The following is a 26,766-nucleotide window of genomic DNA, read 5'->3' as shown; positions in this document are numbered from 1 at the left end:
CGAAGAAAGTACAGCTCTCTGCCCCAGGGAAGTGGGTTCCCCAGAGCAGACTTAATTAAATATGAAGGCAATTAAAATCAAGATTTTCATGGAGTCGCAAAAGATGGAAACAAATTAATGTCAGATAGGAAGGGGAAACAAAGGAACAGCGATGATAAGACGGAACTGCGATGCTGCCCCCCAACCCCGCACCTCCGGCTGAGGATGTGACCCACCACAGAGGCTGGGCTCTTTCACCTTGTTTTCTTCATTCCCTACGACTTCATCTTAACTCTAACTACCATGGCAGACCCATACTCCATACTAAAGATGGAACAAAATCAATGAAAAAAAAACTTGAGATTGAGATTGAGCCTCTTAACATGAGATTGAGCCTCTTAACAACTCTGAAGCACGCAACACTCTGGCGGGTCACCACGGGGCATGGCTGTGCAGTGCTCTCTGGAGCTTATTTCTCTTCCCTCACTGAATCTTGATGCCCCGAGATGGATAAATCCCCATTTCTGCCCCTGTTTCCCATTCTCTGGTAACTACCATGCTAATCTTTGACTTTATGAATTAGATGCCTCATATAAGTGGAATCATGGAGGACTTGGCTTTTCTGTGTCTGGCTTATTTCTCTTAGAATAAGGTCCTCAGGCCCAGTAAAAACAAGCCTTTAAAGAAAACTTCCTTGTAATAATTAAAGCAACTTATAACGTATTTACATGTCTAACATTTTCTCTCGTAGAAGGACAATATTGACTCTTGGGTCTCTGTGTATTAGTACAAATCTCAGGAAAAAAAAGTTTAAAATTCAAGTCTAAAATAGATGGTAAATCTAATAAACATCAGCAGTTGAAGAGCTGAATCGTTATTTTCATCAGCATTAAAAGGATGATAAAATTCACTTTTAGTTTAAAAAGATGATAAATTCTATCATTCTCCTAGGATAGGGGAGAAGCAATGTCAGATCCAGTCTTAAGTGCACTGTGTATTATCACGAGTATCCAGTTACCCACTGAAACCTCTTAAACTCAGGCTACGAGAGCCTGATAATATTCGACATGGAATTTGATGGAAATATAGGAAGCAATTCCTCTCTTCTTGCATGCGAAGAAATCCTTATTTTCTCCCAGCAGCCTTTAATTACACAAGCAAACAAGTTCAATCTTGATATTTGATTGCAAACAACGGATGCATTCAAGTTCATTTACATAAATATTAAGTAAAATATTAAAATTTTATATTTTCTGAATAATATGAAAGATATGTTCAGATATTTATAATAAGATTTCTTTGAGTGGAATTTGATCTATTGATTATACCCTTCCTAATTTAAGCTCATCAAATCTGTCTTGTAATACATGCCAACATATGCACAATGAATTCTTTTCTCCCGTTATGGGGAGCAAGAATCTAAAACAAATTACCTGTAACTTCAAAAGCTCCACAAGAACAACTTTCAGTTGCTATTATTGAACACATTGGGCCTCGTCGCTAACTTCACTCATCCACATAACCCACACCGCCACAGTTCCAGATCTGCAGTGCAGGGGAAAACTGAACAGAGAGACGACTCGGGCTCCAACATGTGTCACAGGACTTCCAGTGTCTCACCTGTGAAACACAGGTACTTGACAGGTGGTCTCTGAGTTCTTTTACTCCAAGTCCCAGTTCGTATGCCTGGTATTTCACATTACCCTTTACTGCTCAAACAGTGTGCAAGAACTCCCAGGATCTGCGCTGGGATTTGTCAGAACAGATATGGCCCATTTCTGAGCGTGTTTCATCCTGTGTACTGAGCTTGCAGCTGCTCCTTTTTGTCTTTTTTTTTTTTTAAGAGCTATTTTAATCAATATTTTTTTAAAAGATTTATTTTATTTATACAAGAATTGGAGTACAGGCCAGATGTGTGGGAGAGTGAGAGGATTCACCAGAGACAGAGTGGGGAACAGAAAGGGCAGAATGTCCGAAATACACTGCTGAGGGGAGCAGTGGGTGAGATAGGAGAGGTCTGCCGTGCCATGTGGGTTGCTCAATGGCCAGATGATTGAACCAGGACTGCAGAGGTTACGGAGAGCTTCACAGCACTGTGCTCAACTGCCTGCGCCACCAGGGAGGCCCTGCTCCTTCTTATCTTTACCGGTTGAAATTTGACTCATTCTCAAAGGTCTAGCTCAAAGGTCAGTGTGTGCTGGCAGTCTTCCCAATTTCTCAACCATTTTCTCCCATGAACATCCAAATCATTTCTATAGCTTTAAATATCCATGCATTTGTCTAAATGTCTATGGGCAAAGTACATGTCTTCTATTAAATTTTTCTTCAAAGGAAGAAGCAGCCTGTCCTCGGCGGCCTGCGCTAGCGCTAGCAGACTGGGTGGCTCCCTAGGACACTGTCCTCCATCCTCTTCACGGTGCCCCTTCAGCTCCCACCTCATCCTCCCCAGTGCTCCTCAGATACACCTGGCCCTGGCCTTCCTCTTTCCTGCTGTCTCTGCAGCTTCCCTGCAGTGTAGATGTCTACCCTTCCCGTCACCGATGTTACCGTGATTTCTAAGTGGGGAACCTCAGGGAAGAGGCAGCATTTGCTAGAATGTGCAGCTACCACCCAGGGGCCTAGGGACAAGAGCAGTAACTACCTTTTTAAGTTATGAATCGATCAGCTGTCCAAAGCATCACATTCTTTTGACTTGTAATTCCAGATATTATTCACTTGAGGACTTGGATCCATACAACCAAGAAGCGAAGATCAAGTTCTGGAGAACTTAGGGAACAGCACCCCCAGGGAAGCTGGTCCGTGGGACTGGGGCACTCTCCCTCTCATGCACTCGAGAACTCACTGTACCAGCAAATGAAAGGCCCTGAGCAGTCCTGCGGTACAGATGTCTGATTAATTTTGTTCTAACCAGCATTTCCCCAAATTACTACTTCACCAGGAACCCATTTCTCCCATGTGACAGTTACCAATATCCCTAGAAACCGAGGTTCCTCAGCACACAGGGTGGGAAATGCTGACCGAGCGTATCTTTTCCTTGAGTTGACTAAATCCCCCTCGAGTGCAGGTTTCACAGTAGTCCAAAGGGTTTCTGTGAAGGCTCATGAGGCCAGTCCTGTTTGTCTCTGACCACACAGGCGACAGAGAAGAGGCCTCGTGCCCGTGGTCTCAGCCCACATCAGTGAGGAAGAGGTGGTAGGCGAGGCCCCCGGCCCTGGGCACCTGCAGAGTAAGGGTGCACACCCTACCCCCCAAACCCCCGCTGAACCCCAACAGGCTGGGGAGGGACTCAAATACACAACCAGCTCACGAACTTGAAATGGGTGCTGTTCACCCTCAGATTTCTCCCTTAGCATTATGACAGATCCAAAAATACAGTAAGAGCTGAAGCAGTTAGCAGACTGCAGGGTACACCATAAGTGCAAAGAGGAGCTATTCTAGGCACCCCAAGCAGCCCTTGACACTGTCAGGCTGATCAGTAGTCATCACATCTCCGCGAAGCTGCTGGGAGGAACGTGGCCCAAGGTGGACCGCAGGATGGTGGCACCTGCCCCTTACAGGACTTAAAAGTTATTGTTTAAAAAAATGAAATTTCTCACCTTCACCAGCTTGAAAAGTGAAAAGGAAAGAAAAATAGGAAATCAATGGTTGGTTGCAGGGGAAGGAAAGAAAGCTCTTTACTCCCTATGTGTGGAGAATGGGGAATCCTTTAGAAACCTATTTGGATAGAGCCCTTGAAAAGCTAACTAACTGCTACTGAATCCAACGGAGGCAAGTGTGTCCGCACCCCGCATTCTAAAACCACCACCACAGACCACACTCCTTCAAATACAGCAAGGTCAGGGGAGGGACTTTTCCAACATACGTGAGAGAAGCATGAGATAGGACCGCACAGCTTGGCCAGCGGTCCTGGATTTTTCTGGGTACCGTAAGGAACATGGAGTAACTCAGCCTCCTTTTCGCCTCCCGCCACTTGCGGCTTTGTTTTCCTCCCAGGTTTTGTCACCCACAGGCGACACCGTGCTATTGTAAGAACATGCTTAGGAGTATGAGCAGGAGGCACATGCACCTATGATTACAGACACCTGGGCCAGAAGGGGGAGATCGCGCGGGGGTCATGAGAGAGATTGCAGGGAGATTGCGGAGATTAGAAGGCTTGCTCCGGCCCCCTGCCTGCTGGTCTGCCTGCATTCCCTGCTTCAGCATTAAAGGCACCTCAGGTATGTCTGAGGCTCCGAGATTCTCTTCCCACATCAACAGTGAACCTGCCAGGCCTGGGATGGTTGTACCACAGGTACCGTCCCAAGATCCCTTCCTCACCAGGCCACGTCAGAGCACGAAGAACCACTCACCGTGTCGTAAGTCGTCACGATCTTCTTCAGAACCTCGGGCACGATCCCCTGCAGCTCCATGGTGGGGTACTGCTCGCTGAGGTTCAGGACCACCAGGGGTGTGTTGTCAGGCCCCAGGAAGCGGGGAGACACAGCCAGCATGCACTGCTTGAGGTTGGCCACAGAGGAGAGGCCACAGAGCTCCTTGAACGACACCACTGCATTCTGTTAAATGGAAAAAGAGGGGCCCTCTGCAGTTAACCGGGGGTTTTCACTGCCCTGGGCTATTACACTTGATCATCCTTCAACTGCCCAGCACAACAGTCATTAGCCGTATTATCAGAGTTGGCTAGTGCTTATTTTAGCCTGGGAGAAAGGGTTATTTTCCAAAGTAAACATAGTTATAGACATTTGCAAACCTGATTTATCAACAGTACAGAAAATGCAAATAAGTTAAATTCTTCTGAAGGCTAAGGCTCCTTTCAGATCAAAGTTCAGAGCAGCACTAATGTGGCTATGCAGTTGAGCAAGCAGAAAGAATGGCTCTGCCTTCGAGACGTCAGCTTTAAAATAACTATCAAGCAGGCCAGCCTTCCAGAAAGGAGGGGCACATTTGTGAGCTGGAGCTCCCAGTCTCTCACCTGCTTTCACCCACTGGTTCCAAATCTAAAGGCACTCTGGAGGACCCTGCTGTTTGTCGGTGGGCTCTGCCCAGCAGGAGACCTGGGTTACCCATGATGGGCCATGGTTACCATGGTTACCCACCACCTGCCCCAGTGTCTCACCCTAGATCTCAATGTTCCTCCTCCTCTATCTTGCTAATCACCAGAGGTATGCCATGAACATTTCCATTAAAGAAAAGGCTTGGATCCTCGAGTGCGTGCGCTGGCATTCTCCAAGCACTTGGCTACAGCAGGCCTGTTAACTACACAGGAGCACATGTAAACCTCTCAGCAAGGCTTGCTGGTGGATTTGGACACTGGGCCTGCGTGACTTCTCTCTGTCTGAGATCACACAGCTAGTAGGCGAGGGAGTCAGGGTTTCACTGAAATCTGCTACTGTTGAGGACTCTGCTATAAAAGCAGGTGAACTGTACTCTAAACAGGAGTCCGGCATGTTATTCCAGGCCCACCTGGGCTGAGCACAGCTGTCCTCAGGTAGGGAGGGATCAAGTCCCCTGAGTTCCATGCCTTCTACTGTCCAAGACCCAGGCTCTTGGAAAGGAACAACATTTTAGTTTCAAGTATAAACATTTTCTTTTCATTAATGTTGCTTTGAACATCAAACTATATATCATTTTGCTCAAAGTCACTTGGACATTGATGGCTTATAACATCAGTGGGGTAGCCAAAGTGGGCCCCCCAGTCACTATCCCACCTCTTTGTTTAATTTTCTCCCCAGTATGGGCTGGCATCTGCAGAGGCCCAACCTGCTGATTCACCTGTACCTGCTGTCGGTTTCCCTTTCCCCCAACCCAAGCGCAAGCTCCCTCCCCCTGCGGACAGGACGTCCTGCTGGGTCACTGCTGCCCCCTCTGGCCCAGGCTGCCCGTGAGTGGCAGGCACTTTCTGCACTAGGTGCACCACCTCTCCCCACTGGTTCTGTGGGGTTCAGCACAAACTCCCAGCTCTAGGAAAGATGACACTGATGCTCTGGAATCTCCTCCAAGGAATTCGGTGTCACGCACACAGCAGCCTTGGGGCAGGACATGACTGCTTGCTCAGAGCTGAGAGTTTACCATACCACCCCTACCCTAAGGAACAAGCCCTCACATTTCTGCTATGTTTTTACTTTGCAAGAAAGAAATAAAATTTCTCTTTTATTAATACAATATCCACAGGCCAGGTAGATGGGTGAAACACGTTGACTGTTCTCAGACTCCACTGACTGGTGGATCCTGCACCCACAGGCATGGTCGGGTGAGGCTGGCCCTCGCTGCCCAGCTCTGCAGCAGCCACGGCCATGGGCAGACTGCTAGACTCGCAAACGATCCTTAATTACACACATAATTCCTAACTGAGTGCTTTTAGTCATTATGGAGTTCAGAGGTAATTATTATCTTAGACTTCTAATAAACACACCACATGTCTTTTACTTAAACAATTAAATAGCTGTCCTCTAAAATCAAGGACTCAATATGCAAACATGCTGGCTCATTTAAGAGCTCACGACTTCCCAGCACTGCCGCGCCAACGGGAAGGACGGGTGCGTGTGGCTGTTATTTTACAGGCTGCTGATGTGCGTTCCAGCTGAGGGATGGCCAGAAAAGCCTGAGAGTCGCACGTCGTAGGACTGTCGAGGAGTCATTAATGGGACCAAGAGGCAGCATTTGCACAGCATACAGACTACTGTATTCGAACACATTATCAACTCTTCCAGGATCCACTAGTTCTGGAAATGTAAATGATTAAAAAATGAGGCGAGCTGTAAACATTCTAATGACCGGCTGGAATTTACCAATGATTTAAAATCAAATCCACCACTGCAAAATACATGTGCGTGGACACACACACACACACACACACACCTGCATATTCATGAACCCTGCAAAGGCACGGGGGAAGCCTGGAGAGTCAACAGACTCAGGAACCTACCTGCATGTTCTCCCGCAGGTCCGTGGCATCCCGGATGGGAGGCTGGGCGTTCTTGAACACCTCGTCCACCGTTTTAATCCACAGTGTTCTCAAAGATGCATATTCCCTGGATTTCTTCCCTTTCCTCACAGAGAGGCCCCGTTTGTGAGGTTTCCCTCCCCCTCTTCGGTTAGTGATGGCCACATGGACAAACAGGGACGCGTGGGCCAGCACCTCCCCGGTCAGGGACTGCAGTGGCACGTGGCGGTAGCCCGTCTGCAGACACTCGAAGGGGATGGTGTACTGGCCGATGAACTCGTCCCCGATGTAGTCGTCGTCCAGCGCGACGAAGCGTACCATGGCCAGCTCCGGCAGGTTGATTTGGAACTCGAAGCTCTCGTCGAAGATGGGCGTGTCTCCGTTCTGGTGCACCGTTTTCGTCCTCTGCTCCGCACAGTCGGCGGGGATGCCGTGGATTTCCACGTAGACGTAGGGGTCCACCACGTCACCTTTGGCACCTGAGCCTTTGGGTTTGGGGAAGTTCTGCCCGCTGATGATCTTAATGTGCAGGAGCTGCGGTGAGACGCCCGGGACGGAGTCCTTGGTGTTGGCGCTGAAGAAGGAGACCTCCTCCCGCATGATGGCCGGCCGCAGGACGTAGCCACAGTTCCCATTCTGCCGGAACCAGCCAATATTCAGGTCCATCATCAGCCCTGGAGTCTGGAAGTTCATGGCTACGATCTGACAACCGCACTTCCAGAAATCCTGGGGGTTCATGTTACTGGAATCAATTCTCATGGGGCTGGGGAAAACCCTGGCCAGGAAGCGTTTGTTGTAATTGACAAAGTCCCCAGGGTTTTCGTTGGCGTACTTGCTGGCCAGCACTTCGTTGAAGGAGCAGACCTCCCAGTACTTCTGAACCTGAAAGGACACCTGGAATTCCTTGAACTGGACCGACTTGCAGATGCTGACCAGCTCGGACAGCTCCTTGCAGAGCTGGAACCGTTTCACCGGCACGTTGTTGGCCTGCTCCACATTCTCCTTGCCCACCCTCTGGGACATCTCTGCCCCCTCGTCCTCATCCGTCACGTCTCCTTCTACCCCGGAACAGCTGGAGGACAGCTTCTTGGCTTTGATGAGGATCTTCCCTTTCAGGACATCGGGGGAGGGCAGATAAGACTCCTCCACGTTGGGAGATGTGGTATACAGCTTGTCCCCCAGAATCTTCTTCATGTGTTGGACCATGGCCTTCTGCTGCTTGATAGAACAGTGGTTCTCTAGACACAAGATGAGTGGGTACTCTGAGGCGAAGAAGGCATACTTGTTGATGATATCGATGACACTGCGGAACACGATCTGCGAGGTCATGGTGTGGCCCGTGTAAATCACGGGCTCATTGTCCGGCCCGTCCCAGACGTCTAACTCCACACTCCGGCAGCCCATCTTAAGAGCTCGGATGTAGCCCGTGATATCAGAGGGGCCTCGGAACTGATCCTCTATTAAGTACGTGTTATGAGATGAGTTTATGAAGTAATGAGACAAAGGCTGCTTCATGTCCTGACACACCTTTTTATGTTCCGGGTCGAATATGTAACAGTCAGGCGACATCAGGTAATTGGTGAAGCCGTCTATGGAGAGCCAGCCCTTCTCCTGACCCTCTTTGGACGGCTCGTATTTGTGAATGATTTCAAGGCTTATTTCCTCATTGATATGTGCCACCCCTTGCTCCGCCTCGAGGAACATCATAAGGTCCTTGGTGTCAAGGAATTCTTTATTGCTTGAAAACTGAACTAAAAGGAAATAAATTTCAGGCCTCGTACAAAGCTCATGGTAAACCTCCACAAACTCATCCTTCGTGACTTCAGTGCCACCTTTGTCCTTGGATTTGTGCAATTCTTTGAACTTAAGCTCGATTTTGCTAATTTTTAAGCCAGGATTGAGGTTTCTGATACACTGCACGGCGTTGCACAGAGTGATATGTCCCAGATTATCTACATCGATCTCACAAAACATCTGTGAAATCCAAGAAGTCCTCATGTTGTCTTGGCTACTTTCTAACATGTCAAGTGTGTGTTTTCCGTAAGAAATGAGGTATCGCAGCCCCGTAACCCAGATGTTCGCAACATCAGCCGAGTGGGCGACCAGATCCAGGGACTCGTAATTCTCCCCATAGATGACAGAGAACGCACAGTCTTCAGAGATCTGGTCAGAGATGCCATTGCTGCGGAAAATGTCTGTGTTCTTCCCTGTCCTCACTTCCTTGATGGACTTGATGTCAATCTTGGCTTTCTCAGAATCCTTCTTAGATGGTTCCCACCTCAGGCTCTGCATGTCGGCGTCCAGTAAAAAATACCTATGGTAAATTCTAGAGTTGGAGCGAACCTTTTTGAGTTCTGAGCCCTCGACCATTGAGTTGATACAGTCACTGGCACTGCTGATCTTCTTCTCCGTGGGCATGCTGCTAAAGGAGACGGTCTTCTTCCGTTCTCTTTTCTGTTTTGTGCCATCCTGGGCAGAAAAATAAAAATAGTGTATTAGAATAACAGAAAAGTGGTATTATATGTAATATGCTAAGTCTTGATGTTCCATTTAGGAATAAGCATTTAATTTCCTTGGGAATCCCTCGTCTGTGTCCTGTGATGAATGATGCTCCTTCACATCTAAAGCTTGGCAGGGGCTTGTACTTTGCAGGCTAACATAAACAGGTAAGAAATCATTATGAAATAATTGCAATCCATGAATGTCAAGACAAAACAATTTCGGTAACACACAATAAAATTTTGCACAGAGAACTGGCTACATAATTTGCAGTGCTCAGGGGAATCAAAGTGCAGAGTTCCCCGTTCAAAAATTATGAATTTCAAGAAGGCAATGAACAGAAGAACATCATGGCAAGTACAAGGCCATCCTGAGCGCGAGGCCTGCACAGCCACACCAGGAGACGAGCCCTGCCTGGACACACATCCCCCACACCAGTGCTCCTCAAGGCATAGACCACGGTGCCTCATGCCTCAGAATCACCTAGGTTGCTGGATGCAGATCCCAGGCTGGTGGAACAGATCTCCAGGGAGTGGTGCCCAGGACCTGGCATTTAGGCAATGCTGTAGGTGATGGGGGTATATTAAAGTGTGTAAATCACTTTCAGACCACTGGGGATTCATTAGGATCTGGGCTATTTCTGGAAACCATATCTACCAAATGACCAGACAGCTAAGTACAAACCACTAACGTATGTAAATGAGTAGATACTAGAATCCAGTAGAAACTCCTGACTCTTCAGAGTCTCAAGTTACATGAATCATGATCCAAAATACCTCAGATAGGGCCCCCCTGTGGTGCAGGGGTTAAAGACTCAGCACTATGAAGCTATCACCAGCCACTGTGGCACAAATTCAATCCCCAGCCAGGGAGCTCACCCACATGGTACAAAAGACCTCTTCTGTCTCACCCGCTGCTCCCCTCAGCAGCATATTTCAGTGAAACTGTTTTGCTCCCCCTTCTGTCTCTGGTGAATCCACTTACCTCTGGCCTAGACCCCAGTTCCTATATGCATAAATACATAAATCTTTTTTTAAAAAAAGATATGATTTTACTGCTGCAGTTGTATGACATCTGGGTAAGGGCTCTAGATTACAGCCAGAGGTGCATTTATTAACATTATTGATCAGCGCTAAAGAACACTGTCACCTAATGCCAGTATTCCAGAGCTCTCCAGGACAATAGTACCAACTGCAAAACTTCAGTCAGTGCCTATTTCCAAAGAAGTTTTCTGCACCAATAACTCATTCCTCCACTTTCCTATATAATATAACGTGTGCCCACCTTAGGTGGCAGACTGTGTAGGTTTAAGTCCTCTTTCCCCGTACAGAAGACCTCATGACATCTTCTATAATTTTAACCTAAAACATGACGTTGTCTTTTAAGAAGGCTAAGAGAATGTGAAAATTCTCAATAAGTCATTATACTCATAAATAAAGAAGGAGATGACAGTGTGGGTTGTACAGCTTTCATGGCAATAAGGAAAAGGACATGCCAAATGTTATAGAAAGGTAATTCTGACTTTCCTGCTCTGGAGAGAATCTATTTTGAATAAAACCTTTCTATTTCAAAAAGCGATTATGATATTCTCTGTCTGAAATTGAAAACCACTTTTACTCTTTGACTACCTATACTTCCCAAAGCAATTTGCAGAAGGTAATTAAACTTAAACTTTAAATCATGTGGGCATCATTTCCCTCAAAGTTTCAAAGTGAACCACAGAGGCTTTTGTGATCTGAATGCTAAGATAAAACATAAAAGCCACAGGCAGGGTATGTCTTTAAAGTGCATCCTTAGAACAATGAAGTGCAAAAGACGCAAGAACAGTGGCGACTGGCATCCAAAAGCTAGGTTGTATTATAGCTGCTCCAAATCCCTAGTGCAAGAACCGTGCTCTGTCTACTCCAGTGAGTTGGCATGAAATTGAATTTGTAATCAGCCACACACAAGGGTGTGAAACGAATGTATAAATTTCCTATTTTTCAGGACAGAGGCTGTCTTTACCTTTCAAAAAGGCACAATTTGCCTTTATTAAAGACAATGTCCTAAGTAAGCAAAGGAATTTTCTAATTCTTATAAATTGTGTCTCAAGGATGCCACTAGTAAGAAGTCACAAAGATAAATGGAGGCGTTTATCCATCAAAACATATTCACAATATTGTAATCTTTTATTCTGTCGTTTGAACATATTGATTAATATTCTACCACCACATTCTCATTTACTACAGCTGATTAGCTTCCAATTCAAAGGTTTCTTTGCTATTAAGAGGGAAAAAGCTGAACTGGGAGGTAGGTGAGTAGCAAACACACGCTCACACACGCACAGCATCTTACACGCCATACTTGCAGCTTCAAGATCACTGCCTTGCTTCTCACAAGCAGCTCAGGTCTCAATCGTGCCTTCCGCTCACTGACTGCAGACACACCAGGAGGACAGCCACCCACGCGCGGTTACTGTCACGACAGCAGACGATTCCCCTCTCTTCTTTCCGCTCTGCTGTTAACCCAGAGCCATCCTGGCCATCGCACATGGAGGGCTGCATGAAAGGTCTGTATCTCCCTCCCTGCTGTTAGGGACCAACAATAAAGGAGGGCACTTGCCTCAAGACAGAAGGGGAGCTGGCTTCAGAGTTCACAGGTGGATGTCAAGGCAGAGGAGGGCGGAAGCACTCGTGTGGGAGTGAAGAAGCAAGGTTCAAGCGCAGGAGATCTGGGCTGCCAACCTGCCTGATTCCACAATCTCTACCTGATTCTACTCGATTCTCTCAGGTTTTGCTTTTTAGCCCAGCAGTGGCCAGGAACTGGGTCAGCTAAGCAGCAGGTCAGCAGCACAGTTGGTATCTATTTGCTATGCAGTTTCAATGTCAACTGGCTTAAATGTAACAATGAAGAGTGATCAAACTGTAGATGCTATAGCTTTTTTTTTTTTAACTGAAGGAAAACTAGATACATTTAACTTATATGCACTGAGCACTTGAAAGCTGGGAAAAAAACAGCACAGATTTTTACAGAGATGAAGATTCCTCAAAATACCTTTAAATGGGATAAATGATATTTCAGGGCTGTCTGTTACATTGTCACCTACAACTTCTGAGGGGGAACAGAACAATATGCAAACTTGCCCACAGGCTAAGAGCCAGTGGGTTAACACCAGTGGACAAATTTATTAACATATTTTTAACATCAGCTCCTATTAACATCAAGAGGAGGAGAATAAAGCAAGTGCCCAGTTTGAAAGGGAACCGGCTCCCACAGGTTTAAAGAATCATAAAATTTAGACCTGGAAAGAAACTTAAAGGTCCATTTATACATTAACCAACACTTATTTACGGAATAATAATTCTATAGCACAAATAATTTTACAAGTAATGCGGAGAACTTAAAGAGACTAGACCAACTTCTCATTACCACAGCAAATTCAGGAAGAGTAAAAGTGTTTACAGAGGGCCTCCCCGGTGGCTCAGCGGTTGAGCGCTGGGTTGCGAAGCTGCCTGCAGCCTCTGCAGGGCCGGTTGGATCCCTGGCTGCTCCCCGGCCACTGAAGGAGGGTCCCACATGGTGCGCAGACCTCTCCTGCCGCCTGCTGCTCCCCTCAGCAGTGTATTTCGTCAGTCTGCCTGCTCTGCTCCCCGCTCTGGCTCTGGTGAATTCTCTCACCCTCCTGCGCTTCTGACTGTACCCAGTGCTTGTATAAATAAATAAATAAATCTTTAAAAAAAATGTTTACAGAATTCATAGTTAACATTAAGAAAACGGAAATAGCCATACTGAGTCCTATGGAGAGACATGCATATTCCTAACCGCACTGCCTACCTCATTTAAGGGAAGTTTGCCACTGAAACTACCAGCTGGGACACTTAAGCAGTGGCAATTTCATAAATGAGCATAGGCCATTCCACAAATTCTCATCCTGAAATGAGGTAACAAATAGATAGGCCTTGTTTCCTTTGCTGGCAACAAAGTGCTTGGCAGGGGTCCATTGATCTAGCTGGTTCTGGGGAACAGGAGACGCGCTGGAGGAGTCAGTCTGGAGTTGGGGCACAGAGCTAGCCTATGCCCTGCTGGAATAGGAAGACAGCCTCCTGGGCCCCACTCCCTCTCTCTTGTATTTCAAAATTGATTTGTTTTCATATGCGGTTTGATTATTTTTCAGGAAACATCATGAAAAAATGATGACTCAATATCCAGATTCAATACATGGACTGAAACAGTGAAGGACCTAGGCTGGGATGCTGGCAAGTGAGGGGAGCAGCAGTGGAGGGAGATGGAAGGAGACCCAGTAGTGGCTTACCTCAGCCAAGTGATTCGGCTTTATTCTCAGCCAAGTGATTTAATTTGATACATAAATAGCACCGAAAAAGGGTATGGGATTTTTATGCTTATCAAAGTGAGCCTAGGATTACAGAGTTGAGAAACACCAGGTTAAAGAAATCTCTGTCCAGGCCTCCCCAGTGGCGCAGCGGTTGAGCGCTGGGTTGCGAAGCTGCCCGCAGCCTCTGCGGCGCCGGTTCGATCCCCGGCTGCTCTCCGGCCACCGGAGGAGGGTCCCACACGGCGCGCAGACCTCTCCTGCCGCCCGCTGCTCCCCTCAGCAGTGTACTTCGGTCCTTCTGCCTGTTCTGTTCCCCGCTCTGGCTCTGGTGAATTCTCTCACCCTCCCGCGTTTCTGACTGTACCCAGTGCTTGTATAAATAAATAAATAAATCTTTGGGGAAAAAAAATTATAAAAAAAAAACTCTGTCCTTCATGAAAACAAAACAACAGCCCCCCACCACCACCACCCCCAACAGCTAGAGACCCATTGAATGTGCACAACTGGGTCAACCTTGCTTCAGTTCAGTAACAATAACTCTGAACTGAAAACTGGAGGAGTAGGCCATGCGGGCACGTTGGGGTTACCTTGCAAGGCTTTTCACATCCTTAAAGCCTTGCTGAGTTCTCCAAGGTAAGTAAAAAAGAGGGAGGCTCCGAAGGAGGAAAAGATGGTTCCGAAGGTCATCTTATAAGATGAACTGAAATAGAATAAAGTAACTTGAAGAAAAACCGAGTTGATCAAAAGCCACTGGCGCTCACAGGGAGGCCTGAACGGCCCAGGCTGCCCCCCACACTGGCCAGCAGCTCGCCCTGGGCAAGTCTGGCAAGGAGCTTACGAGGATACAGATTCGCCAATGGCTTGGGAACAGACAGGTGCTTACAAGTCAGGAAGTGAAGGCCAGAGGTGTCCCCGCGCTGAATGGAAATGCAGAAAGCCAACGAGAACTTTACTCCTACTCAAATGAGAAAGAGGGAAGCTACCAAATCGCAGTTTTTCCCACTGGAGAACTGTGGCCACAAGGCAACCACAGGAACTGGATTGCAGAAAGTGACCAGCCCCTCCCGGAGGACACAAGCCACAGAAGCGGCCTCGTGTTCTGGCACCGCATGGGAGGAAGCAGGGAAAAATAAATCATCTAAAATTTTAAGGAATTCCTCAAGGTTAAGTGCAGGTGAGTCTATCAGTTGAGCGTAACTGGGAGCCCAGACACAGGGAGAGCGTGTCCTCATTTGTTTATTTTTGGTGTTTTTTTTTTTTTTTTTCAGATTTTTATTTATTTATTTTTACAAGCACTGGGTGCAGTCAGAAGCGCGGGAGGGTGAGAGAATTCACCAGAGCCTGAGCAGAGAACAGAACAGGCAAACTGACGAAACACACTGCTGAGGGTAGCAGCGGGCGTCAGGAGAGGTCGCGCACCATGTGGGACCCTCACAACCCAGAGCTCAACTGCTGCGCCATCGGGGAGGCCCTTGCTCTCATTTGTTAAGTGCTCCTTGTGGGGGCTCGTGAGAAAGGCTGGGAACAGAACAGGGCAGGGAGCCCCCACCTGAGTAGGGTAGTTCCCACTGGGGGTCAGCATGTAGCTCTGTCCCACACCCATCCTCTAATATGAAGCAAAAGCCTCAAACCACCGGGGGAGGGTAACAGACCCTCTTCCTCCCAGGGACATGGGGAAGGGAAGGAGCAAAACTCATCTACTTCTGCAGCCAAACAAAGATCTAACTCCCAAGGGGCAGAAGGGCCTCTTGCACTCAGGACCCTGCACCAACAAAAGCAGAACTCTGTGCTACCATCAGGAGAGAGGCAGAAAAAGGATGCTGGGGTGTTTTGGGGCGCAGGGCAGGAATGCTGAGGCCCAGGTCCATGGGCTGCCTAAGACCGAATCTAGACCAAAGGACTAAGGGTTCTCCCTGACTCCACCAGAAGGCAAGTGCCAAGGAGCAAGCGGTCTACTGTGGAGGAGGGGCAAGGGATGGGGAGACCTCTCTGACACCAGCATTCTAGATGGAAGCTGAGGGAAAGCAGGACAGTAAGCGGGCCCTCAAGGGGCCTAGCCCCCACCTGGACACAGGCCACGGTGGCCCCCAGGAGAGGAATGTGAAGCCTGAGCTATGGGGAAGGTGACAAAGGCATCAGACAACACAGGTTCAGCCCAATTATTGACTATACAGACTCATTTCTCCAGCACTAGTGACCTGGAAGAGGAGGCAGGACCATTTATGCTTCTGAGCATAAATATTATCTAACTCAGTCTCTGTTAAATATGCTATCAAACATTCAGTAAAAGTTATAGAGATGCAGAAGTAGACTGGGGAAAACCCACTGTCCAACGATAATCACCAGCCAGACTCAGAGGTGCCAGGATGTTGGCACGAGACAGGAACTTTAAAATAATTGTCATTCATATATGAGAGAATCTACTGGACAATATTCACAATCAGATGAGACCTTTCAGCAGAAAGACAGAGAGTATAAAGAACAATCTGATGGAAATGTTGTCTAAAAACCCCACATATTAGAGATAATGAATTCCTTTAATAGACTTCCAAGCATATTTACTCATGTGCTTACTCAAGCAGAGAATCAATGAACTAGAAGACAGGAGATTAAAAAAAATACAAAATAGTGAATCTGAGAGCTGTTGACTAACATGGAAATAGAGTCCTGGCAGGAAAAGAGAGAGAGAATGAATATGACAGAAGAAATCTTTCAAGAAATAATGTCCTAGGACTTTCTAAAGTCACATCCAAGAAACTCAAGCAGGGTCACTCACATACACATCCCTAGACAGAGCAGACACTGCTGAAAAACAAGTACGAGAGAAACGTTTCAAGGCAGCCAGAGTGAAAAAGTGAGTTATCGACAGGTAAGACTCACAGTGGTGGATTACAGGTGACCTACTTATATGTAGCCACAGATTGTCTACTCAACCCACTTTGCAAGCAAATGTAATATATGTACGATACTTTTACAAGAAACGTTTGTCTTCTAAAGAGCTATAGCCTTTAATTTTCCCTGTTCTTCCAAAGACAAAACTATCCCCAAGCTAGCTCTGTGAGGGATCGCAGGAGGGTTTCAGATGGATTCTGAGAGTGATCTGCCAACCCACTCGCTTCCTCTACAAAGCTTAACATAACGGCTTATTAACATAAACTGTAGAAAACAAAGAAAAAGATGATCGTTTCCTATGAGGGAATGCGGGCCATAAAAGTTTAAGGCAAAGAACAAATATTTTACAGGGTTGTAAAGGAAATTTTAAGATTACCCAAGTGAGAAATGCAAAACAGAGACAGGAAAGGGAAAGGAAGCTACATGCTTTCTGGATATAGGTAATAGCATTTTAATAATAAAAACAGCAAAATCAATCATAGAAAGAGCTCTTATTTGTAGCTACACAATGGTTTTCTTTACACAAAGGCAGAATGAAATAGTCCAATAGTTTCTATTCTGATTTAGGAATCACCCACTGAAATATGATGGTCCACGGGATGTGAATTGTCTGTGCTACAGTTTCCCCACCTATAAAATAGACACCAAAATAACACCTAACCTCCCCCCATGTACTATGCATAGTATCTATTCATAGGGCTGTTATAATGATGAAATAAGTTTGTATTTGGAAAGTGGTCTAAGCGATGCCTGAAATTATGTACACTCTGCCTTAGACTCCGTTTAATAAATACATTCTGGGCTGAAAAGATTTCTTTATGAAAGAAAAATAAAAAGAACCACCATCATAAAAGTGTAATTTCAATGCTGATCACTGAGGGGGTTGTTGAAAGTTTTTCCCATCCTAAAAGAAACAGAATGAACAGCACTTTCTCTGGGTCTTATTTAACTATTTAATGCTATTGTAAGCGTTTTGGGTCTAACTAGATGGGTGGGATGTCCAAAATACATTGGAGAAATATCAAAGACAGCCAGATGCCCTCTCAAAATAAAGCTTCAGAAGGTTGCAGCGCTACATCTGTAGGCCACAAATAAGTAAACCATTTCTTATTTAAACCCCGCCCATTTGGTTAAAGTTACAATTTAACTCACATATAAGAAATCATATATGAAAAGGAAAAAAATGAAGCAATGATCCCATTACGATTCTCTTCAAAAAATAAATGATTCTGATGCAAGCACAGCTGAATTACTCAGGTGATTCCTCCTCCCAGGTTATTTCCTATAGTGTTCCAAACAGCTCCTTATAAAGAAAACAAATCCCGTTTCCTGTAAAATGAAGCTTTCAAGGTCAGGTTAAAGCTCCCAGTTCATCAGTGTAAGGGGTCACACCTGTCTTAAAACAACAGTCACTTTCATTACAAAATCTGAGATTATGAAGGAGACTTTTATGACAACACTCTTCTTGTAAAACACTTGTACTACTACTGAGAGATGTATTCTAAATAAATTTATAAAACCATAATGTACATCTGTGTCCAATGTAAACTGCAATAAAATTCATTGGCTTTCTCCAGTAATGAAAAAGTTAATGGTGAGCGCTGAGCTCCTATAAACGACTCGAGAGATACTTTGCATTCCAGTGAAAATATTGATGCTAATGAATTTTAATTTATGATCTATAATAATGGCACTTAAGTGGCCCACTTTGGTGTGAAAACTGTCGGTGTTTCTCAACTGTGTATACTGTAATTCCTTCTTTAACACATCGTAAAGAGTGCTGACTTCGTTCACTACAAAGTTATATCAAGATGTGGTTACAAAACTGTTACTGTTAATAACTGGTAAATTGTACTGAATTTTAAAATATTTTTAAAATATCTGCAAGTCAAATCACGGAATGTGATCAATTCTAAGAGTAACTGCTCAATTACAATTTCTCTCCCTAAACTGGACTTGTTCTTCACTATTTCAGGATTATTTCAGGAGGCAATTATTTCCTTCATTTTTTATGCTTAGATGTGGCATTGCTGGGGGTTAAGGAGAAAAACCCATCAGGGGTAGTAAGGAGTTGGAAGGAAAAGTTCCACAGAAACCCATGTGCAGGCAGACCTACTGCCCTGAGGTACATCCGGCACAGCAAAAGAACAGGAGTGGTTTCAGCCAGAAATTTTAATACCGCCCCAACTATTTCAAAATTAAACTGTAAGGAAAATTCCTTCACTGACAATTTATTATGCAATTATTTTATTATTTTCTTCATGGGGCCTTTCTTTAATCCAATGGCTTGCATATGAAATTAGCGTGACTATAGGGGGAACCATTAAATCAGAAAAAGAAAGAAATTAATGAATCATATGGAAGGGAAACTCAGCTTTTTACAAAATATTCTTTCAAGTTCCAAGCCATTCATGAGTCTACAGGCGTCCAGCCCTTAATGTCTTCTCTTCCCCAAGCTTATACAGTATTTAAAGTCTCTACCCTGTAATTTAACACTTAATTATAGTGTATTCTGTACTCTAATTGTTTGATGTGGGTTAAGCTTATCTTCTCAAGTAGAAAGTGAACTTTTTAAGGGACTGGGCCAAGTCTATATTCTATGCCCCTGGCTAAAGTAATGCCAGCAGTCAGTGGAGTAGTCCCTCTGGTGACCTGGGAGCACTCCAGGGTTAATAGGACACTACCCTGGTTCAAGTGCAGTGAGCTGGGTGAGACTGGAAGAAAATGAAATTGCAGATTCAGGCACAGGTCAAATCCTATAGAACCATAGAGAAGGCATTTGGATTTGAGCTTAGAGGCCACTCCTTGAAGGAGGATGCTGTGGTCTGATTGACCCTTTTAAAACAGTACCAATTAGAGAGTGGATCAGAGTGGCTAAGAGCAGAGGTAGGGAGAGAGCATCCCAGACCTAGGATGATGGCAGCCAGGGCCATGGGGGTGACAACAGAGGTGGAGAGGGATGGTCAGGATAACTGAAAAGACAGTGCTGACAATGCTTGCAGATTGACTGGAGGTAGCATATGAGAGAAAAGGAGGACTCTAATGGAAATTGTTTCCAGCTTGCTTAAATGGTGCACAAAGGTGCTGCTTATTGAGATGAGGAAGATTAAGGAATAGTTTTCTGGTGAAAAATCAGTAGGTTTGTTTTGCACATGGTACATTTGAGATGCCTACAGATATCCAAGTGGAAATGTGAAATATGCAGTTTAATATATGAATTTGGAAATCAGGAGAGAGGTCAAGCTACACATGGAAATTTGGAAGCCACAGCATGCTGGTGGCCTCATGAGATTATCTAGTGAAGGAGCAGGGACAGAAGAGAAGATGAGCCCGGATGGAATTTGGTGCATTCCAATATTTTAGGTTGGGTGGAGAAAGAGGGACCAATAAAAGAGGAAGAAAACAGAAGTGAGGGATTCACAGGGACTCCAGGAGCCTATGGTATTACAGCCAAGAATAAAATGTTTAAATAACAGGAGGACAGTCAATGCTTCTGAAAGGGGAGGTCAGGAAAATGACATACGCTCAATATTGGCGTAGCCTCTCCAGCTATGTATGGTTGTCCTATCCTTTGAGCTTCTTTGTATCTTTGAATCAAAAGGGTAGACAATACTTGCTAGACCTTTTGTTTTTAAATCTAGGATGACAATCTCTGTCTTTTCTTGGATAATTTATTCCATTCACGTTTAACATTGTTTTTATATAGCTGGATTCACATCTGCCATTTTACTTTTTCCTTTCTGCATGTCACACGCGCCTTTACTGCCTTTAGATATTATGTTAGCGAGGTATGTGTAAGACTTGCCAGCAGAGTTCTTTGGTGACCTTGGCAAGTTCGAAGGACTTCTGGAATGAGCTGAGACTGAAAGGGAAGTGAAGAATGGAGACAGCGAGTGTAGATAATTCTGTGAAGAAGGAGCCAGGGAAATGAATGGGATGGAAAGTGTGTGTTTGTTCAGATGGGAGATACTAGAGCAGGTTTCTGGGCTGAAGGGATTTATCCAATACAGAAGGAAAAATTAATGAGGCAGGGAAGAGGGGACATATATCTGAAGGAACAAAATTCTTGGGAGAGCAAGAGGAGATAGGGTCATCATGACCTCTTCCTTAGCGGGTGACTTTTAGCTGGATCCTGATGGAAAATGAAAAGAAGGGAATGGGTGAGCAGAGGGAACAGCATATGCACAGACATGAGACAGGAAAAGGCCTGCAATGTCTGACGCCGTTCATAGGGTATGGGACAGGATAAGGGGAGGCAGGCAGGAGGCCTGATGTAAGCCTGCAGGCTACACTGCAGGGTGAGGCCCCAGCTGCTGTGGGAAAGGAGTCAGCCCTTCTGCCCGGAAACCCTCTGTTGCCTGGCAAGTGCACGCTCCTGTGCCACAGACAGAAAAAGTACGAGTAAGCATAAGACTGATAACCACATGATTTCCCCCCACGGCACAACTCACCACAACTCACCTTGTTTAAAAGGTCAAGAAATGAAAAAGGCCTCACTTTTACTCCAACTTTGAGACTCAACAGCCCATCTGGGTGGCTATTTTTTCTGCCTTAACAATTTAATGAGATGGAACTAGAGTTTATGACATATTTAAATGTTATACTGTTTATCCCCCTCCCTGAATGAATGAAAAAATGAACTTCAAAGATTATCACTGAAAGCACCATCATTTCAAACACAGATAGGAACCTGTGTGCTTTAAAACAACTTTTTAAACAGTTACAATTATCTCCAAATAGCACAGCACATATTGTTGCCTTCCATTTTTTTTCCAATTGTTGAAAAAATTTAAAGTCAGTCAATTCCAAAACCACTGCTTTCCTACTTACAGGCTTTATATGCAAATAAAGAATTTTTCTTTTTTTTTTTTTTTTAAATAGAGGCATGTTTTATTTATTTATTTATTTGTTTGTTTATTTGTTCATTTTGTTTATACATGCACTGGGTACAGTCAGAAGCGCGGGAGGGTGAGAGAACTCACCAGAGCCAGAGCGGGGAGCAGGGCAGGCAGAAGGACCGAAGTACACCGCTGAGGGGAGCAGCGGGCGGCAGGAGAGGTCTGCGCGCCACGCGGGACCCTCCTCCAGTGGCCGGGAGCAGCCGGGGATGGAACCGGCGCCGCAGAGGCCGCGGGCAGCCTCGCAACCCAGCGCCCAACCGCTGCGCCACCGGGGAGGCCCAAATAAAGAATTTTTCTAACACAGCCACTGTGCATACCTTAAGTAGCCCAGGTGACCATCATAATCTGTGTGTCCACTTTACTTACCTCAATAACACCAACACACTTTATGCTACACCCACAGTAAACCCGACTTTTTTATTAAAAGCCACACTTGGGATAAGAAATCAATAGAAATGACAAAGGCTGCATGGCAGGAATCCATAAGACTGGAGCTGTTACTCCCAAGCCATTGCAAGGCTGAGCCGTGCCAACTTGGACTGCAGAAAGTCCGGTTCTGCCATCGTCTTGATATACCCTTTTAAAACCACAAGTCCCCTGCAAATTAATTGTCTCATCAAACTAAAATGAAAAGCAGTTTTAAAAACCAGTAAAATCTCATCATTAATGCATTTTAAGTAGTCTATACTGCCAGGGACTCAAGCAACCTTAACTGCTTCGATGAAATCCTGGGCCATCATTTCCAGCCCTCACTGCTGTAAGCCCTGACTCCCTCCAGCAGGAATGAAACTCATTCCAAACAGAACTTTCTGAACTGGGAATATAAAGCCAAGAAGGTCAGGCAATCCCACAAAGCAAACCCTGCAAACTTTTGAGACTTAGAACTAGAAAGAAGGCTTATTATTAACATTCTTCAGGCTACTGGTATGAGAACCCAGTATACGCATTGATAAGGCATGCTTAGATTTTATATAAAGGTGTTATCACCTAAGCTTAAAAGGGTGTATTTAATTACACTGTATCTTATTTCATTCAAGTTATCCAAGGGTTAAAAAAAAAAACAAGGACCAATTCTCTGTCTACTTGCAAACTAATCACCAAAATCCCTTACTAAGCAGGAAACTGACCTTATTCCAAGACTCTGTCAGCTACACCATGCAGCACTTTTTTTTTTTTTTTTTTGTGGGACCCTCGTCGGAGGCCTGGGAACAAACCAGTGCTGCAGAGGCTGCACAGCCCAGCGCTCGACCGCTGCGCCACCAGGGGAGGCCCACCAAGCAGCACTTTTAAATAGGGATTTGACTCCTGAGCATTTTAAAGCTCACCCTTTGGCCCATTATGCAACCTGCACTGACTCGCTAAGGCCCAGGCTTCTGAGAGGAGCTGCTCAGAGAGAGCGCACTGGGCACTGAAGCAGCGCCCCAGGCAGAAGGCCCGCAGCCCACAGCCCCGCAGCCCCCACAGCCTGCAGCCCCCACACCCCGCAGCAACGGGGGACTACCTTCCCCCAAGGCAGACACTGAACCTGGGATATTTCAGAATTCTCAAGAATTTCCCCAGTCGCCACCACTCTACTTCCCAAAGTGGCCTCAGGTGATCTCTGAAAATGGTTTCCCTACTCACTTGACCCTTGACTTGACTCTACAAAGTCTTGCAAATCTCCCTCAACACTCAGGGAACTGCCCAGGCCACCAAGGGGATCACATCTGAAAAGCCAAGTACCGGGAGGCTGTCACTGTCCAGAGGACCAGGCCACAGCAGGCTCCCAAAAGGAGCGCTGAACCTCCATTGCACACACTCGAACCCGCAGGGAGAAGCGCTGGACGTGAAGGTTGAGGCGTGGTTTCTGGGTCACTGGCACATGCAGGAGAACAGAGCCCTGGGATGGGTTACAGAGCTGCCAGGGCGCCTGGTGGGAGGTAGCCCCGTGGGAGCCCCCCCACAGGGATGACACTGGCTGAAACAAGCAGATTGCTCTAAACCAGAAGAGGAGGTCACACTGAAGAAAAGCTACCCCAGAAAAAGTGAAGAAGCAAATACTTAATAAATGTAAATAAAAGTACAAGGAGAATGTTGGTTGTCTTTATTAGTAAATTCAAGTGTCTTCAAGGAAAAAAAAGATAAACTGGGACATGAAAGTGGTTATTAATAATAATGCCACCAGACAGGGACTGTCCTGGGCAAACTGAAACACATGGTCCCTCTACTTGAAAGTGACCTTATTCATTAATAATGTGTTAAGTCCTTACTGAGTTTTAAGCACTGGAAATTCAGACATGACCAAGGTTAAATCACAGCGACAGGCACATTACTTTCCTGACTGCCAGGAGGTCGATCTGGACACCTCCAACTTGCAGGTGACACCTTGTCCAGCGTGATGGTCCCTTGGACCCAGCTCTACCAGTGTGTAAGGTCTGGTTTGGGCAGGGACCTCAGGCTGCTCATTTATTGCCTGAGGCGGGGGACAGCTCTCCCTACCCTCCTTCCCTTAATGGGATGGGGCCTTAGCTTGTCTGGCTAGAACTGGGTCCTTGTCCAGCTGGAGCTCCCCTCTGGTCTGCATGGATGTCACTGGGAACACGACGCAACCACCAGCTTGGCTGTGCAGGGTCCTGATCTCCCATAATTCCCGTGAAATGGGGCTCCACAGGCACCAGCCTGGGCACACCACACACCCTCGAATGCTGTGATCCAGATTTCCCTTCTCAATTCAGCCTCTCCTGTATGGCCTTCCTGCAAATCTCAGAGCAATGCCTGTGCAGCCTACCTAAGGGAAAACAATACACAAATGGGGGTGACAGCGGCTGGGTGTGGTACAGAGGTGTGGGAGCCTCTCACAGAGGGGACAAAGTTTTTAGGGAGCTACTGGAGGCGGAGTGTGAGTTCTTGGAACTGTACCAAGGAGTGAGGCCGCTGATCACCTTAACAGACCATGCATGCATTTGTCCATGGATCAGACCATCCGCCTCCACAGCCCCCCAATATGCATGTATATTGTCGTTTTCATTTAAATCAAAACACAAATGCATTATATCATCACTGTCATGTGTCACCATTAACAATCCAGGACTCTATCCCACACCACCTCAAAATGCGCTCTCCACGTTGAGAAATGTTTATAAAATTGCGGAGTTGAGTCTGTGGCTCACGGTCTTTATGAAATGCATCTAAAATTAGATTAGCGAAAAGTTTATAATTTTGAGCTGCTTTGATGCATCTCCCTTCCTTCCCTAACCCAAATATGATATAAAATTGACTTGGGTTTACTGGAAATTATAATGGCCACACAGAAATCACATTTTGTTCTCTGAAAAGAGCTGGAGTTAGAGCTGAACCATGTTTATTCCAATTATAAATTTGTTTTCTGAGTAATTTAGTCTTGATTTTGAAGGCATTATTGGAAAGTAGTTTTTAATTTAATTAGACTAAAACTTGAGACCAAAGACTTTTCAAAATAAGATGGGACGAGGAACATGGGGATCAGCCCTCTATGGGGCCTGTATCGGCTCCCTCTAAGAAGTCCTGGCCCCTGCAGCCGACTACCCCCTGGACAAAATGGGGAGTGTCTTAGATTTAAATAATGTATGGAATGTCTTTGAGTTGAGAAAGAAGAAAATGCCAAAAAGAATGAAGGAAGTGAAATGTGACATATACCAGAATCACAACCTGGCTCGGCGGCAAATGTTGCCGTCACACACCTAAGATGCTCTGGTCTCAAGGGCTGTTCCCATGAAGCAAAGGGGAGGGGGGAGGCTACCTTTGATGAGTGTCTAGTAGGCACAGGCATTTTCTAAACATCATCTCTTTGAATCCTCACCTCCGTAAGGCAGGACCTATCACCTCCATTCGAGAGGCTGAACAGCTGACCAGGCAAGCGGCTGGCTCCCTCGCTCTCTGCTCCATGGGGGAGGTGGCCTCTGCAGACCTGCTCAGCGTGGCCCTGAGGCTCTGGCAGAGACCGGAGGCTGTGCAGGAGGCAGGGTGAAGCTGGGCGGTTGCTGCCCCTCTCTTTGCAGGGCAAAGGAGGGTATCTCTCTTCTAAGGGGCCACAGCTCCTGGGTTCAGGCATGGTTTTTTGCTGGGCTCATCTCTGGGAGGCATTACCAATTCCCCAATGGGCCTCCTGGGTTCCCCACCTCCTGTAACAGGTCCCTCGATGAAATGCTCGAGGGAAATACTGCTTCTCTGGCTGGACGCTGTGTGAGTCAGTGCTCAAAGTTCCGGCTGCTAAGTGCAAAGCCAGGTCCCAAGGCTGGCTTGGCGTGGCCCCTCACTGCCCTGGGCAGCCACTCTGGCCACTAGGGCTGCATTCTCCTTCTAGAAGCCCAGTTACTGGCTCTGTAGCCTTGCAAAGGTCAATAAACCTCTTGAAACCTCAGCTGCTAATTTTATAAAATGAGCAAAGTAATTGCTTGCCCTTAATTTCTCAAAGGGCTTGGTAAGGCACGGGTGAGATAATAAACGTGCAATAAATGTGAAAGCACAGTGAAGCAGGGCTTAACTGAGACTTTCACATCACACATCCTCAAGTCTTGTTTACTGGGATTACTGGACAGTGAAGAAGGAGATCACCTGAAATTATGCCCAAGTTAATCTCAAGGATCCAAATGGTTAAAAAGCACAGAGAGCTGCCATCTAAGCACCCAGTGAGCTGAGCTGATGGATGCCTGTTCCTTTGTAACAGAAAGGAAGTGGGCCGCCTTGGGGGGAGCCTTCCACCACCTGACCAGTGGGGCCTGAGGCTGACCTCTGCGCCCTCACTTCCTGGCCTGATGCTTTTGAAACATGGGCTGTGATAAGAGCACCTGCCTCCCAAAGCAGCTGGAGCATTCATGCAGAAGTGCTGGAGAATGTTCTTGATGCACAGTTAATGCAGTGGACCTCATCACTACTGCCATCAACACCATTCTCTCCTCTAACAAGCATTTTGGAGTGTTTGATTGCACTTTCTCCTCTGCCTGCATCATCCCTGACAAATGGTCTAGATATACTTCCCAACATCCTCATGCACTTCGTACAGTCATCCTGACGCTGGACGGCCCTCGTCCCCCACCTCTCTCCTTTCCTTTCATTTCTATTCTAGGTACCCAGGAACCTGAGGTTTACTACCATTTTTCATTTTTTAATCATATCTTATAAGAAGAAAGCACGCTAGCTAGTCACCTATTTACATAATAATGGGCTAGTTAAAGGACTAATAAGAAACATATACTCTGACTTCCTGTCCTGTTACCCTTTGTTAC

General features: G+C 46.0%; 1 protein-coding gene across 1 annotated transcript in view; it reads right to left on the bottom strand.

The window, feature by feature from the left end:
* PLCL2 (phospholipase C like 2) overlaps window positions 1–26,766 on the bottom strand; it is a 155,552-nt gene that overhangs the window by 57,835 nt on the left and 70,951 nt on the right. Inside the window, 2 exon segments of the mRNA XM_037524812.2 lie at window positions 4,329–4,532; window positions 6,902–9,388. Of these exon segments, the coding sequence (XP_037380709.2) occupies window positions 4,329–4,532; window positions 6,902–9,388 (2,691 nt within the window).

The sequence above is a fragment of the Talpa occidentalis genome, unplaced genomic scaffold (assembly GCF_014898055.3).
Source record: "Talpa occidentalis isolate TD23 unplaced genomic scaffold, MPIMG_talOcc4v2.1 talOcc4.10, whole genome shotgun sequence".
Taxonomy (NCBI): Eukaryota; Metazoa; Chordata; class Mammalia; order Eulipotyphla; family Talpidae; genus Talpa; species Talpa occidentalis.
Note: the sequence above shows the minus strand (reverse complement) of the source record. Positions and strands in the feature narration are given on the sequence as shown.